Consider the following 16,713-nt stretch of genomic DNA (forward strand, 5'->3'; position numbering starts at 1 on the left):
AAACATATACAATATTAAAAAAAAGAAGTTCACTAGTCACCACAATTCTTAAACTCTTAAGATGTTAATCATTTGATTTTTAATGCAATTGCCTCTTAGCTGAAGACAAGGCTTGTGTGTTTGTCCAGTGCTAGTTTATTTATCCTTCTCACAGCACATCAGCAGAGGGTCTAAACAGATTAGTTGAAACTATTCCTTATGATCTAATTAAAAAGAATTCCATAAAAGGAAAGACAAATATTTTAGTATTTCATTTTGATGTTTTCTTAATGCAAACTTTTGGTGTTTGACTTATTGCTTTGTGTCCAAAAAGTCTGAGAATGCACTTTGAAATAGTAATTGAGCCTAAAAACTGTTTGCATCTCAATCTTGGAAAAAAAAAAACAATAACAAAGTCAAACTAAAGTGTTTGTTTCAATTGTTTCCCTTCTGCTAAGCAGGAGAACAGTAATTTACATGGCTTGTTAACCACAGGGATTCTCAGGCAGGGGTCAGCTGGCAGGTGACACTGGAGGAAATGTTCAGTGAGGTGAGAGTTAAGGGAGAACACAGCTAAGAAGTATGCAGTGGCTGAAAGGGCATATTCCAAGTTTTCAATTTTTGGTTAATTGAAGTATCCTGTACTGATTCAGAAAGATGCCACAGCCTCTCCAGAAAGGTTGAAGCTCCCAGGTGCGCTCTAAGCTAATGATGGAACTCCTGCTGACTTTGGACATTGGGGTTTCCTGATTTTGTGTGAAATTATTGGTTAATTTCAGATAAGAGAGGAGCTCCTCATTTACTTACATTCTCCTTGGGATCTGCAACTCAAGTCCTTGAGTGGTATGCATGTAATCATGAATTCTTCTCATAAAGGCACAATATCACTTCTAAGTGCCTCCAGTGTTGTGGGGGACAGTGAGAAGAAAGTGTAAATTTAGAAAATTCTGTCTCTCCATCCTGTGGCAGTCCTGTGCAGCACAACTGATCTGTGGATCTTGGAGGCAACTTGGGAAGCACGGGAAGACACCTTACCCAGGGCAAACCGAGGACAGGGAGTGCAGAGCTGTCCCAGTGGAGGGGAGCACATCAAAGCCTGCTCAGTTCTTCTGCAGGCTCCACAAGCTGTCCCTGCTCTTGCTGTTGGCTTATATTAATGAAAGCAAGAGGAAAATTAAGTCCAGGGTGTTCATGTGGCCATGAAGTACTGAATTTTTAATAAATCTTAGTAACTGTCATTTTTCAAGTAATTTTCCAAAAGAGGGCTGGATGGTGGGTAGCGCACAGGAGCCAATGTCCCTTGAAAGTACATTTCTTTGTTTTAATAAGGCTGGCGGTGTACCGTGACTGGCCATAATGAATTAATTTGGTGTTTACCATAACAGCACTGAGCTTAATGAACTCTTCATATTTATGCAACTGTCTGTAGATGTTCTCTTGTCATTTGGGATTTATAAATAGGTACTAATACTTTTATCGCTGCTTTCTCCTGAGCAGGAAAGGTCTTCACAGTGAAAGGCCATTAAAGCTCACTTCTATTTTTCTGTATAAAAAGTAAGCAGAAGATCTTTAATAACTTGGTTTTTATCTTTATGTAGGTTTCTGAATTGTTAGTATGTATTCAGCAAAGTTGTTCAGCTTGAACAAAACTATTGTAGAGCCGTCCTTATCAAATTCCACCAGTCATATAATAAATAGACTTAATATCTCATTTTACTGCAGAGTCCATTTCATTTAAGGTTAGCCTTCTGCATTTGAGAGAGAGTATCCATGCAACAGATTCAAGTAAAAAGAAGTTCTCTAAATTGAACAAAGTGATACTAATTTATGGGATTGAAGTGATGAGTGCTGCATCTTTAGAAGGCAATGGTTTGTTGCTGAACAAAACAGAAGGTCAGCTGCTTTATCTCTTTCAATATTGTTTGATATGCAAATCCTCAATGCTGAACAGCAGCTCTGGTTTACTATTGCTCCTTCTGTCATCTCTAGAAGGCGAGATGCTTATCCTGGTTTCAGTGCACTGCCTTCCTGCTGACAGCAGTCTGGTGCAGAGCACTGCTGAAGGGCACATCAGAAGGCAGCCACCTGCCTGCCCTCGTGGGCCTCCACTTAGCTGGGCTTCAATCTGCCTGGAGTCCCTGCCACAAAACAGGCTTTGCAGCTGGACCCACGGGCACTCTTCTGCTGGGTTAAGTGGTGGGAATGGGTGCAAAGGGAGCACTGCTTTGTCTAATCTGGCAGCGCTTGGCTGGCACACAAAATTTCCTCTCATGGAGCCCATGATTGGCAGCTCATTAAAAAGCTGGCTTTAAAAAAATATCCACACAGGAAAACAGAAAACAGTCTCTTCAGAACTAAAAATTCTCACAGATATCAAGATCTGTGGTCGAAGGAAGGGCTTGTATATAGACATAGATAGATATAGGTATAGATCTAGATCTAGATCTAGATCTAGATCTAGATATAGATATAGATATAGATATAGATATAGATATAGATATAGATATAGATAGATGATATATATATAGATATAGATATATATATAGATATAGATATATAGATATAGATATAGAATGATCTCTGCTTCCAGGTGCTTTGCTTATTTTGCAAGCTTTCCCAACATCACTTCATCCACTCAGGAGCAGGCACTGGCAGTGCTCCCCTCTTTCTTTCACCTCAGGACAATGACTTCTGCCCTATGCCTTCCCACAGGTCCTTTTTATGTCTGAAATATGATGCTATACATCTTACAAATATGATTTATGGCATCAAAGTCAGGGCTTTGATCATCAATGTGTGTGTCTCCTGCCAGGCCTCAAGGATGAGGGCAAAACAAGAAAACTCACCAGGTCTCAGTGAGACAGTGAGGTACCACAGGTGGGAGAGGAGATGAAAAGGACTCCAAGAGTGTCCCACTTGCCTCTCTCCATTCTTATTTCCAGCTTCCTTCCCCATGAGGAAGCAAGCCAGGCTAGGCAGCAGCCATCCCTCTCTGGCACCACAGCCCCGAGCCAGCATCCCAGGTGGCACCAGTGAAAGCTGCTCTGCTGCCCAGAGAGGAGCCTGCTTTGCCAAAACCTAAAGCTTGCTCAGGGACATGCAACAGGAGCTGGCATCACTCCAGTTATTGCAGTGAATAGGAAAGATTTAGGCTACTCTGAAACAAAAAGCCCACAAATGCTCCTTATGGGTCCCTGTCTACCTGTCTACTTTGATAACTGAAGAATGCTTACAAATCAGCTTAGTTATGTATCTTGCGTGAAGAGGAGAACCAAATTCTGTGGACTTTGTACCAGATTTTTGATAGAAAAGCTCCAGTGAAAAGGTTTTGCCTGAGGAATGATTTTTGGCTAGCCACTGCAGAAGGTACCAGAGGCCTGATCCCATCTGCAAGCACTGAGTGCTCCCAAAGGCAGCCCATGTGAGCCCCCTGGGATCCAGCACAAGGGCTGGGACCCGAGGCAGAGCCACCAATGTACACAACTACAGCATTTTTATTATTTTATTATTTACATTTCCCCCCCTTTCAACAGTGGGCATTCATTACATTGGCTCTGCAAATCTGCTCTCTGCAGCAGTCTGATCTGCTGACTAGAGCCAAGCACCTCATCACATGCTCTTCCTTATCAGTGCCAACAGGGAAGTTATCCCTCTGGACAACATGTTCCTGGTGCAGGAAGCTGATATTCAGTCACCTCTGACATACCAGAACATGCATTGGCATTTCCAATATCATTGTAAACGGCCTCTCATATCTCGTGCTCACTACTGATATCTGAGAAAAAAATTAAATCAAAAAGGGTGTTGTCACAGAAGTCTCAATTTCAGAGCATTTGTGACACCTTGCTATCATATTAAGTTGGGATTTTTTATCTATGGGTATTTTGGAGGAGTAATTCCATTTCACTGCCAGCAGCAAAGTACATAGCTACCAAGTGGGACCCTATTCCCATTGATTCACTAGGATTTGTTCACATCCCTGTTAGATTTGGAAACCACAGGCAGCTTTAGTTTTCTGTGTTTATATCCACGAGACATCACTTGGCACTCTGAATTCAGAGCCAAATCAAAGTGCACACAGACATTTTCGTTTGTGCAGCTCAATAAATTTACGTCATTGCCTTGAAAAATGTAGCTCTAGCACTTTGCTTACTAAACAAAAATATATTCAAGACCTGCACTCTATCCATAAGCAAGTTTTAAAGGTCATGATTTTTGGCCAAATCAGATTATTTCAATATATAGGCTTCTTGTGAAAGCTTTTTAAGACTATGGTGTTTCAAAATATCAGGAATTCATGCACCCTGCTTATTAATTTCCACTGGCTTGTGTCTTGCAGTACTTCTCTGTACTAATAAGCAGGTTGAAAAGAGCCAAGGCCACTGAGAAAAAAGTTCAGTTGTAAAAATCTGGGGCTAGAAAGGAGAGGTGCTTGCTGGAATTATAGCATTAGAACATCATTATCATTCAGAGCATTTCGTTAATGCGTTATTACTTTAGTCATTTATTAAATCTGAAAATCAAGTAACAAACTGATTGTAGTGTCTGCCACCCAACAGGTACATCTGATTAGCGTATCGGGAGCCCACCAGGAGCTGCGGGAAATCCGTATTTGTATGGAAAGAGTGCCATCGTGTGGGAGCCTGCTTGCAGCACGCAGGGATAGCTCTGCCCGTGTGCCTGCCTGCAAGGAACCTCCCTTCCTCCTTTGTTTTCCCTGGCATCTCCAGAAAAGCTCATTTTCTGAAAATGAGCTACAAAGATAGGAACTTTCATAAATAGCAACAGGTTAGAAGTGTTAAATCTCCTTAATATGTTAACTGTTATTTTGATTCCACAAACAGGTGAATTCTGAAACAAAGTGTTTTTGAAGCCTCACAGAAGCAGGATCTCCCTCTTTCTCTACGTGCCATTAATATAGTTAGATATTAGTGCTCTTATCTTTTCTCTCAATATATCTTTTATCTCTCAGCATCTGTTTGCAGCTGCAATTTTACAAGGCTTCATTATAAGCTTTCCACTTCTTGAGCTCTCCCATGTAATGATACCAATACCACAATTTCTACTTCCATTTTTTATGTTTTCCTTTAAAGAATTGAACTTATGTTACATCCATAAAGAAAATTGCCAATAATTACCAGGGGTACAATTAGGAATAAATCTCTGTTAAGGAACAAGCCAAAGCTCAGTGTCTTTATGCAAATGCTTTTTGTTAAGAAGATGTCTTGTGTAATCAGGAATTATACTGACAACTGAAGAATCATTTAATTAATGAGAATAGAGCAATCATTTGGATGGTTCATTCTATTCCTGACTGAATAAAAAAGAGAAAATAGCCCTGCTTAGGGATTAGAGCCTCTGCTGGAAGAAATAAAGCCCATGGATGTTCTTTACTGCCTTGGGTAGATAGTACAGTAATTTCTAAATATAAAAACACATATGTTTATATTAGGCATTGAAAATTAATTGACTATTACTCCACAAGAACTTCTACAAAAGAGTTCTGTTTAAGCTGGCTGTCTGCTCTTGCTAACCTCTCAGAATGGAATATTTGGGCCAAAATACTTGCCTAAATCCTAGTACAGGATTCCAGGGCAGTGAGAAACAGAATTATGGTGAGTTCTTTTCAATGACTGTATGCCACAATCGAGGGTAGTGTATGGACACTGTTTGCAACTGCAGAGGAGTAATCTGGTCTCCAGTTCAGCCCTTTGTTTAGAGCAGGTCAATTTGCTCTGGGTCTTTGAATTTCACCAGGGGTGGTGATGCCATAAATTCTCTGTTCCATTGTTTGACCTCTCTGATTATCCTCTTATCTGGTTGGAATTTCTTATCTTCCAGTTTATCCCAGTTGCATCTCCTCCTGTTACTGGGTCTAATTCCAGCTTCTCTACACACTCCCAACAGGCAGCAATGGCAGCAGTCCTGCCTATGGTGCCTTCCCTCCAAAGCTCACCTGAGCATGGGTGAGCTATGGTAACAGCTATTTGGTCCCTTGCCACAAAACAGAGAATCCTCCCATCCTTGAGATGCACCTGCTCCATCAGAAAACTTCAGGATGAGGCTTCCCTAAGCTGTCTCTGGGTTTGAGAGAAGTGCAGGAGACTCTGACCTTGAATACCTTTCTCCAGGGTGGGACCTTGAGCAATGTACTGTCAGCAGGAACTGCACAGAATTTGTCCCACTCCTTACGAACTCAAAGCTACATGAACAAGGTGATTCTGGCATCTCTAAGGACACATTTATCACCTGTGACCTGTTCCTTTAGGGCACTTCTCCCTCTGGGACAGCACAGGGGTGAACAAGCTGCTCCCCTCTGAACAGGTCATGATCCCAGCCACCAGCCATACTACTGGGTGTGCATTGGGAGCTCCCTCCAGGCCTGTGCTGGGATTTCAGCCACTGGTGGCTGTGTCAAGCTTCCCATTCCTGGCAAGACCACAGCACAAACACGTGGTCATTTGGATGTGCTGTAGCAAATTAAGTGGCCTCTTGGACACAACCACCTGTTGAAGCAGCATCAGAGACTGAGTCACCTTCACAGAGCAGCTCCCTGTGGTCCCCAGGTGCAGTCAAGCTCCCTTTTGAGGCTGATCCAGACCACTGCACTGAGCTGTGGGACAGCTTTCCTTCTTCCTGCAGTGCACTCTCTGGTAGCAACATCTCAGACCTCTTCTGGTTGGTGGGCACTTGGGCATTTTGCATGCTGTGTCAAGTGACTGCAGTAGTAATTGTTTGCACTTCCAACACAAGTGAAAAATAAATTTATTACATGAAGGAAAGCTTTCCTGTTGTTTTATTCTTTTTAGGTGTAACCATTGAATTTTTTATCTTGGATAACCAGAGGCACCCAGAAGTTACCCTAGTCATTTCTGGATGCTTTAAAAATACAAACAACAAAACACTCTCCTCAGAAATAAATGGAGTAAATATGAAAATATTCTTCCAAATATAATTCTCATTTCTCAAACATTTCATCCTAGGGAAATCTAGTTAAATATGTTGTCCTTGCAATTTGTCTAGTAAATACTTGGCCACAGACTGGGTATGTAGGTCCAAGGACAAGTGAATTCCACAGCAAGGAACCTTCCTGTGCAATCACTTATCTTCAGGTTGCATTCTGACATTAAGCAAGACTGGTTTAGGTCATCAGTGACTGCAATAAGATGGTTTTGCTCTCTCTCCAAAGCAGCAAAGGAAGGTAACCCATAAAAGATCAGTTTACCACAACATGGTGTGTAATATGGTAAATCTGAAATGTATATTCCTTCTGATTTTTTAGTTGAAAAGTTTCTTCTCCAATGGTTAGGATGCAAAATATTGTCAGGTACCTAATGGACTATGAAAGTCAGTTGACCTAGACTAGTAAAAGCTGATTGAGAAAATACAGTATAGGAAGTAAAACATTTTCATTGAGACTGTTAAAAGAAGAAAAGAGATTTGTGTGTGCTTTGCTGTATCTGGAGTGGAACATAGATACCCATATGCTCAGTCTGACAGGCAAGCCCATACCCAAGCTTTCTTTTCTGGCTGAACCAGTCTGTGCAGGTTCATCTGCTGCTTGGCTTTCCAAGACACGTGGGAAGGTTGCAGGCAGTCAGATCCACACCCTCACTCTCCCCTGCTGTAATCCTGACTCTGTGCTTTCTCCCCAAGGATTTTGGAGCTGCAGCAGAATGGCGACATGGACGTACTGAAGCATAAATGGTGGCCGAAGAACGGTCAGTGTGATCTTTACTCATCCGTGGATACCAAACAGAAAGGAGGTGCCCTGGACATAAAAAGTTTTGCAGGTGTTTTCTGCATCCTCGCTGCAGGGATTGTCCTATCCTGTTTCATTGCAATGTTGGAAACGTGGTGGAATAAAAGGAAAGGCTCCCGGGTTCCATCAAAAGAGGTATTAGACCCTCCATTTCTCCTGGGGAATTGTCATGCACCCTAAAGATTGCTGCCTTGACTTTATAGCACTAGAGAGGGCGGGGAATCAGTTCAGAGATACTTCATTAGCTTCCTGATTTTTTAAGGTAAATGATGTTCCTCAAAATCTTTCTAGCTATTCTTTCTAGAAAAGCTTGAATAAAAATAAATGTATATTGATGATGTATAAATATGCAACTATTCTGAGTAAAACACGATTGTTACTTGTAGAATAGTACATTATTAATACATCAGTATTTAGTTCATTGTTCCCATTGGCAACAGCTAATTCTCACTAGGTGTCTTGGCTTCTTCTTGAAAAATACATCCCCTAAGCTCAGTGGCTGAGTCTTTTAAAACACATTTGCAAAATTTCCCCCTTTAATCAGCTGTTAGCTTCTTGAATAAGCTTGTCCCCATTTTCAGAAACATTAAGCTCTTGAGACTTCCATGAACTTCAGTTCTTGTTATTTCATCTGAAGTCCAGGGAAGCAAAACTACATTAGATTTTTCAGGTTCAGGCTAGACTTATTTCTGAAACCTCCTGCTACAGGCTTGTTTCAGAAGATGTTGTACAGATGCCACAGAGAAATATGTTATTTTACACCTGACATGAGTTTGCTTCTACACCTGCATGTATAATGCTTTCCTTCCTGTGGTAATCTACTTGTCCCTCTACCAGCCATCTGAGCCTCATGCAACTTTGCACCAAATTTCTTATATTCATAATTAAGTTTTTACTTCTACAAAATGCTAAAAAGAAATTAGGGACAAAATGATTTATTAAAATGTCCTTGGAAGCAACACCCAAAGCTAAACCTAAATATGAGCTTTAATGTAGCACTATCAAATACAGCTTTTCTGTCTGTGTAGCTTAGGCACATCTGTGTAGCTTGTGGGGTATTGCTGTTAATTTGTGTGCAGTGGTCTTGCCTTCTCTGCAGTTTCTTCATTGTGTTTATTCCTGCTAATCTAATGCTGTCTAATCAGGCAGGATTAATTACACCACCTAATTAGACAACATTGGCACTGATGTTAAAATACATTTAATCTTTTCTTGCCTGTTTTAATTCCCAAGCTTTTTTTTTTTCTTTTTTTTTTTCTTTTCTTTTTTTTTTTTTTTCTTTTTTTTCTTTTTTGTTCAAGATCTGGACCGGACCATTATTAAAAGGAAAAAAAAAAAGGAATCTCTAGTCTTTAAATTGGGTTTCTCAGGAATGGAAACCATGTAGTTTCACCTGGTAAATTATTTTAAAACCCTAAAATTTACTTGATCGTTGTTTAAACAAAGTTTCAGAACTTCATACTTTATATGTATCTGGTGCAAAACGTGAAAATTAATAACAAAGGAAAAGAAAAAACTGCCAACACAGATATTTTACACAAGTATAAAATTTTCCATTTCCATTTTCAAATGCTGAGAAATTTACATGTGTACATTCCACAAATGGTATAATTTGGCCTCCATGATCTTTATTATATGGTCATTAGCTTAGCATTTAAACACTCATCTCGACGTTAAATTTAAAAGCTTGGCTCAAAACTGAGTTTAACGTGGACGTATGTGCTGAATGTCCCCATTATCCTGGATGTGGGGGTCATTCAGCAAAGAAATACATCTTAACTAACTTTCTTAAAATTCATTTTAGCTTCCATGAAATCCATTGGCTCTTCCAGGCCACTAGTCCAGAATCGGGGGTCAGATTGGGCCAGTTTGTGGTCAGCAAGCCAACCCTTTTTCCTGGTGGCTGCCATCTTGTGCTCCAGAATGCAAGCATTTATACTGAAACAAAATTGTCTAATGGTTGCGAAGATAACATTTCGGTCGCGTGCCAGAAGTAACCCATTCACTGATGTCTGCCTGAGTCTGCAGACAGCCTTAAACAGTAGCTCTGAGAGAAGTATGAACCGCCCCAGTAATCTCAATGGGATGTTGACTCTGAAGCCTGATGATAATTTAAATGTGAAAACTGCTGAATGTTTCACTACTGATCACACAAGAGAGAAGAGGAAAGATCATATTATGGAGATATGCACAATCTTACTGTGAGTGGGTCTCATTTTGGTGTATCGATTGGGTGGAGATTGGGTTGTGGGCTAAGCATGGGAGATTATCACCGCTTATATATTTTCACTGGTCTGACCCTAGCCCCAAATGCATCTCTGTAAAAGAAAAAGGACTATTTTGAGTTACTCTTAGAGGCTCAGAAACTATGAAATTTCAATCTTTTCCCCATTGGCATTTTAAATTACAAAGTATTTGTATGTTTGTTTTTTTCAAAATTAAAAACAAACAAACAAACAAACAAACAAAAAAAAAATTTAAAAAAAAAAAAGGAAAATATTTAGGACTGTCCCTCAGAGACATAGTCATGACTTGCACACACTAATCGAGCCTCTGTATATTTCTTTAGCTTCTGATGTGGCCCCAGTTTTCCTGCATCCATGTGCAGCTCCAAATTTTTTTAGGAGATAGCGTTTGGTGAATGCGTTTGGATTTGATGTCACCTGTGTGGTTGTTATGTGCATCCATGTCTATGTCCACCTGTGAATAAACAATAGACAGAAAGCTAAGTCCGAGAAGTGAGCACTGCATTTTTTCCTTCCCATGATGAGCTCAAACCAAAGCCCTTGTGGTCAGTGATCATCCAGTCCCTGGGAGATCCCTGATGCCCTGCTCCCTTCCCCTTTTTCCCTGGTTTGTCTCCCTGTCCCTGCCCTCGGAGGGTGCAGTCCTGGAGGGGAGCTCAATCTCCTTCCAGTCGGGCTCTGTGTTCGGCTTGGTGCCAGCGCAAATGTTCAGTGATCCTTTCTGCTAAGTAGATGAACTCCTGCAGTTTGTTCTAGGTGTGGACTTTTTCAGAGTGCTTGACGTCATTCCTAGAGAAAGGAGGGATCTCAAGCCCATTCGGTATACTAGGAGTTTTGCCATTGATTCAGGGAGCTCTGGATCAAGCCAGTCAATGAATTTCAGTAATCAAGGCTGGAAGTCATCAGTGCACATCTATCGGCTGCCTAATTACCCTCTGTGAGGTCCTAGAGTGTGAGATATTTCTAGTGGCCTGGAAGAGCCAGTAAATTTCACAGAGATTAAGGTAAATTTTAAGGTTAGTTGAAATTGATTTTTGTTCTGAATTAGCTGAACTACTTAGACTGAGGGAATATCCCTGTTCGTGTGTACTTAATGCTGCTTTGAATTAAGCTTGCAGTTCAGCAGAAATATGTATGTACAACACAGGTGATTTATTGGGTCACCTAGGGCTTTCTCCTCTTTTTTAACTTCTGTGCATTTAAATTCTCAATTATAACAAACAAACATGTTTAATTGTGTTCTCTGGGAAGAGAGATTTAAGAAGGAAAAGGGACAGAGGTAAGAGAAGCGATGATATATTATACTAAATGCATCAGGCTGCCTTCTCTTCTCACCCACAAAAGTATAATTCCATCAGAATAGATGGAATTGCTTCTTTGTAGGTAAGGAGATAATTAATCCCTCTGTTGGCATTGTAATTTAAAATTGCCTGGTGTACTCCCTTCTGTGCAATGTCCATGAGTCACCAGCGCTTGGGTTTTTTCTCTGTATGTTCAGCTTTTCCATACCACAATTTACATTATAAAGGCAAAAAGGAACCTGAGAAGTTTCTAGCCCTCCCTTAAACCCTGAGAGGATGACAAAGATGGCAACCTGATCCCTCAGAGCCTCCCATGTTGACATCCAAATTTAGTTCTCATTGCGGAGCTGAAGAACTGGCATCATTCCAGGCATTTGAGATTATGCAGTTTACTTTTATTCAGCTGTTGCTAGTCCAACCCACCTAGCTCCGAGCTTGCCTTTTCCTGAAAATCTACCGGTGGTGCTTTGAGTTCTGTTGTTTGGATCCAGGGTTTGAAGGTAGCTGTGGTGTAAGGGTCTGCCTCAGTTTGGCTTTGCCCACCTGGCTTCAGGCGGTGGGGGAGTTCGCTGGTGACATTCAGGACACTGTCAGCCAAGAGCCAGCTCTAGTTAATTGTGCCTTGTGCTCCCCGGGCAGTGCTGATCACCCTGTGAAACTTCAGCCCAGCACAAATGGCGATGGTGAGTGGTGCCTCTTGTTTTTCTCATTCCCCAGGACGACAAGGAGATCGACCTGGAGCACCTCCACAGGCGCGTGAACAGCCTCTGCACAGACGACGACAGTCCCCATAAACAGTTCTCCACCTCTTCGATTGACTTGACCCCGCTGGACATTGACACTTTACCCACACGCCAGGCACTGGAGCAAATCAGTGACTTCAGGAACACTCACATCACCACAACCACCTTCATACCAGAGCAGATCCAGACTCTGAGCCGCACGCTGTCTGCTAAAGCCGCCTCGGGATTCTCCTTCGGCAGCGTGCCCGAGCACCGAACTGGCCCTTTCCGGCACAGGGCACCCAACGGGGGCTTCTTCAGGAGCCCCATCAAAACAATGTCATCCATCCCTTACCAACCAACTCCTACCCTGGGCCTGAACATCGGCAGTGACCCAGACCGAGGCACCTCCATCTGAGCACCAGAACACGTTTCTTCACTGTTTCTTATTTAGGACTCCCTTTGCAAGGAGCAGCTGTAATATTGTGGGACTAACATGGATGTAACCTTTCTTCTTTTCCTCATTTTTTGGTTTTGAGGGTTGTGGTTTGGGGTTGGGGTTGTTTTCTTTTTATTTGTTTGGGTGTTATTTTCTGTTTAGGGGTTGTTTTGGGCTTCTTTTCTTTATTTTATTTAAGAATCAGAATTATTAGTAGCAACTCTTCCTCCTCCTCTTCTCTGCTTTCTCAGTCTGGTCTCTTCTGCCTCCCCTTATTCTCTCTACTACTTGAATCACTTATTCTTCTGTTTATCACCATGTTAGGTTTTGGTTACTTCAGGCTTTTCATATACTTTAAATATAGGAAACGAGCAGCAATTCATGCATAGGAAAACCCTGAGGATTACTTTACAGAAGGGCATTTGCTCCTCCTCCCCCACCGCCTTTTTTTACTATAATTGCAATAACTGAAGTATTTTTCATGTACTCTGCTGCATCCAGTCAGCGCTCCACTGCTGTGTGTCCTTTTAACTGTGGACCAAAGGCAAACCCTGCAGTTTAAAAAATTGAAAACTAAAAAAAAAAAGGCAAAAAGATTAAAAAAACAGGAAAAAAAAAGAAAACAAATGAAGTTCAAAGATCATTCAGGCCCCGTAATATAAGAATGCAATTTTGTAGGATTACAAAAAGCCATTACTATGCCAGTAAAGACTACAGTTAAATCTACTTTTGCACTGCAACAGTGCATATGACCTTTATGTGATTGTACAGTGTTAAAAGTTTTTCTTATGTACAGTAAACTGTATCATATGGCAGAAGCCTCTGTTGTGTTAAATAAATTAGTATCTCATACATATATATATATACATATATACCCAGAGGTATGTGTATATATATATACATGTATATATAGCTATAAAATTGAAGCCGTTGCTATTGCAATTCATTTAATAAAGCTTTAGTAAAAATGTGTTGTATACAGGAGAGATGTACAGTGCAGGGTGTCTTTTCATTTAGAAAAGACAGGTTGCTTTAACATTATTCTGACTTGCATCGTTTGCCAACAGAGCATATTTTATACTTTTCTATTAGAGCATCCAGGGCAATTTAACATTTGTACCTAGATGTAACTCCTTTGGTTAGGTTTTGCATTGGCTTTTGAGCATTCTATAAGGCTAATCTTGATTATTTTCCTTTTAATTAATTAAACAAATGGAACTCTCTCTTAGGTATACCATGTTCATGAGCAACTGATATAGCTCTAGAGCAGTTAAACATGGATCAAAGGTCAATAAATCCTTTTCCAAGTCAGCACTGTTGATCAATACAATAATAGTGTTAGTGGAGAAAAAAAAAAAAGCCCTCAAGATATACAGATGTGGCCTTAATTATAATCACATATTGTTCTAAGGGAAAAAAATATGAACAGACACTCAGTTTAACCCTTTCTATGTTAAGTTAGGTTTAGAGGAGCTATGTATTTTTTACATTAGTGCCAACTGTATAAAGCAAGAATAAGAACAGCAGTGAGAGCAAAACCGGTGCCCACTTTGGCACCAGCTTTTTCAAGTAACACTGTTACCTGTTAGAAACGTAGGAAGAGCTTTCAATTTGTAATCCTTAAACTAAAAATGCGGTTAAGTAGAAAGCAAGCAGTTTATCCTGTGAGTTTTTTGGTTTGGTTTTCTTTTTAATGCAACCATACACTTATTTTAATCTAACTCATTCTTTGGCTAAGATTAATAGGAATCAGCCTATGTGATTTGCTTTAGGATAAATTAAAAGGTATATTCTTCAGATCTATTCTATTTTGATGCTAATTCTGTTCTGGGGGAGCATCTTGTACTGTCACTGTTTTTTGTACTAAATCTTCAAATATTGTCTACTGTGTAAGGCAGAACGAATTCTTATCGTGCAAAAGGCCATTTTGTTTCCAGGGTAGCAAGTGTCTAAAAGCATGCACAACTTGCTTCCCCCTTGCAACATTCATGAACTCATTCACACTTCTGAGTAAGGAAAAAAAAAAAAAAAGAGAAAAGAAGAAAAAAAAAAAAAAAAAAAAAAAAAAAAAACAGGAAAAAAAGAGAAAATTTCTTTCCAACAAGCTACGTAGGGACATACCAGATGTTGCAGTGATTTTAGCTATTAAAAAACCTGTTAACCATGTACTATATTTAAAATAGGCCTATTTTGATGTGTTGCCTATTATACAGATACACAAAACACTTTTTGGAGGCCTCAGTTACAAGTGGCAGAGCTTTCTGTGTATAATTTGTCTAAATAATTTGTCTAATAAAATTGTTTTCTAAACTTGCGTTTCCTCCAGTTCAATTGCTGAGTGCTGTGGGATTTTCAGCCTATGGCAAAGTAATGTACTCATGGATTTGCTGCTCTGCTACAGAAGGGTTTCAGCCAATGGAAGTGGGATGAGCTCCTCAGGCTGCTGTGAGTCAGCTCAGTGAAGAGCATCTGTGGAAAACACCAAGTTTTACCATATTCATCAATGTCAGGCTTAGATTTCAAAGACCATTTACAAACAGAATTTTGGAGAGTAAGTTTAGAGTTCCTTAGCACTGACATGTATGGGACATAATTTTTAGGAATACTGCATCCCACCTTCTGCTTTAGTATAATGCAGGAATTTTCTTGGAGCACGGCCTTTATTTTCATAGAATCACTTTCTGCCATCTTTATTTGCACAGAGGTTAGTTTTCTCTGATACTGGACATACACTGCCTAAAAAACAGAAGTTATACTGTGAGAGAAAGTAGCCCATATTTCATTCATGATGGCTTTCTCAGTCTTTAAGTTTCATTAACATTTTAAACTAATGACCTAACCATTAGCACACTGTGTTGCAATAACATCAGCCATGACAATTTAACTTGCAGCAACCAAAGTTTGTCTCCTGGCATTTTACATTCAGTGTATTTTGTTCACTTAAATAATATTCCTGACCTGTTACAGTTTTCTATTAAGCTTAGCAGGCACCCAGGGGATCATCCACTTAAATAGAGGCAATATGTCTCTGTCACACTCACACACACATCTCTCTAGAGCCAGGTAGTTTTACAGATATGACAGATGTACTGTCTATAATGGGCTACACCATGGTGAACCCTACATGACACTTCCCTTTCTTTACAGCAAATTCCAGGGAAGTAATAGTGTTAAAGACTGCCAAGTGTTTCTGCTGCAGCAGCTCCACTGGAGATACAAGCCAGCTGTTTATAAAGATGAGTTGCTTGCATGGTATCTGCAGTTATACGACCTTTTTGAGATACCAACTACAAACAAAAAGTGAGCAGTGGAAGAAAACACGTTTATCTGATTTCACAGAATCACCTAGAAAGATGTTTCTATTGACCAGCCATGAACACCTGGAGATAAATAGTTCTGCTGAGCCAACCAAGTGAATGATTGCAGCCCTGAGGGACACAGCTGCAGCACAACCAGTGCCAAAGTCCCCTGTGTCTCCCTTTTGACTTCACCCAAAAAAAAGTGCTAGGACTGTTTCCCTGAACAAATCAGATTTTCCACAGTATCTTTTTCTTTCCTACTTACATAGGATGCTATGAAGTTATGAGAACATCCTTTCTGTGAACACTCACTGGGTCATTGCAAGTTACTGGAGGTTAATGCTCCCAGAAAGTTTAATTCCTTCACTCTGCTCAAAGCTGATGACATGAAAAGTAAACCATTTTCCTTTGTGCATGCTTGTGGCTGTAGCTAACAAAATAAACAGTCTCCAAAACAACAAAGGCATCACACCAACATGGCCCTGCTTTAACCATTTTTCTCCCAGTACTAATTCATGTTTCCTCTTCACTCTGCAGAGCAGTATTGAAATACATGTCAAAACCAAGTCTCTCCCCCTTAATCTGAGTCACAGACAAAATTTTTGATAAACACATGCATGAACACATACATCTACATGTCACATCCAACAACAGCAGTGGGCAACTGTGAAGACATCATGACAATCTATCAGCTTGTTATATCTCACCCAAGGCATCACTCATGAGGTCAGAAATAGAAGCCTCCAAAAGAAGGTCAGAGCAGGGGAAGTGATTCGTAGCTTAACAAATTCCTAAACATAAAAATTTTACCAATTTCACCTCAAAATTCCAGGAACCAAGAGCTTAATTTAGAAAGAAAATAATTTTCAAGAGGTGTAGTTAATAAATATATTACCTGTCAAGACTGGCAAAATCTGTGCCCCCCACTCCCATTCATCACAGTGGTGTAATACTTTGTGTGTACT

At 40.3% G+C, this 16,713-nt stretch overlaps 1 protein-coding gene across 1 annotated transcript in view; it reads left to right on the forward strand.

Moving 5' to 3' along the window:
- The window catches only part of GRID2 (glutamate ionotropic receptor delta type subunit 2), a 662,777-nt gene extending 648,035 nt beyond the window's left edge, over positions 1–14,742 (forward strand). Inside the window, exons 15-16 of the mRNA XM_056490497.1 lie at positions 7,636–7,876; positions 12,006–14,742. Of these exons, the coding sequence (XP_056346472.1) occupies positions 7,636–7,876; positions 12,006–12,428 (664 nt within the window). The 3' untranslated portion in view covers positions 12,429–14,742. The remainder of the gene's footprint in view (positions 1–7,635; positions 7,877–12,005) is intronic.
- Positions 14,743–16,713: the final 1,971 nt, after the last annotated feature.

Source organism: Oenanthe melanoleuca, chromosome 4 (genome assembly GCF_029582105.1).
Source record: "Oenanthe melanoleuca isolate GR-GAL-2019-014 chromosome 4, OMel1.0, whole genome shotgun sequence".
Taxonomy (NCBI): domain Eukaryota; kingdom Metazoa; phylum Chordata; class Aves; order Passeriformes; family Muscicapidae; genus Oenanthe; species Oenanthe melanoleuca.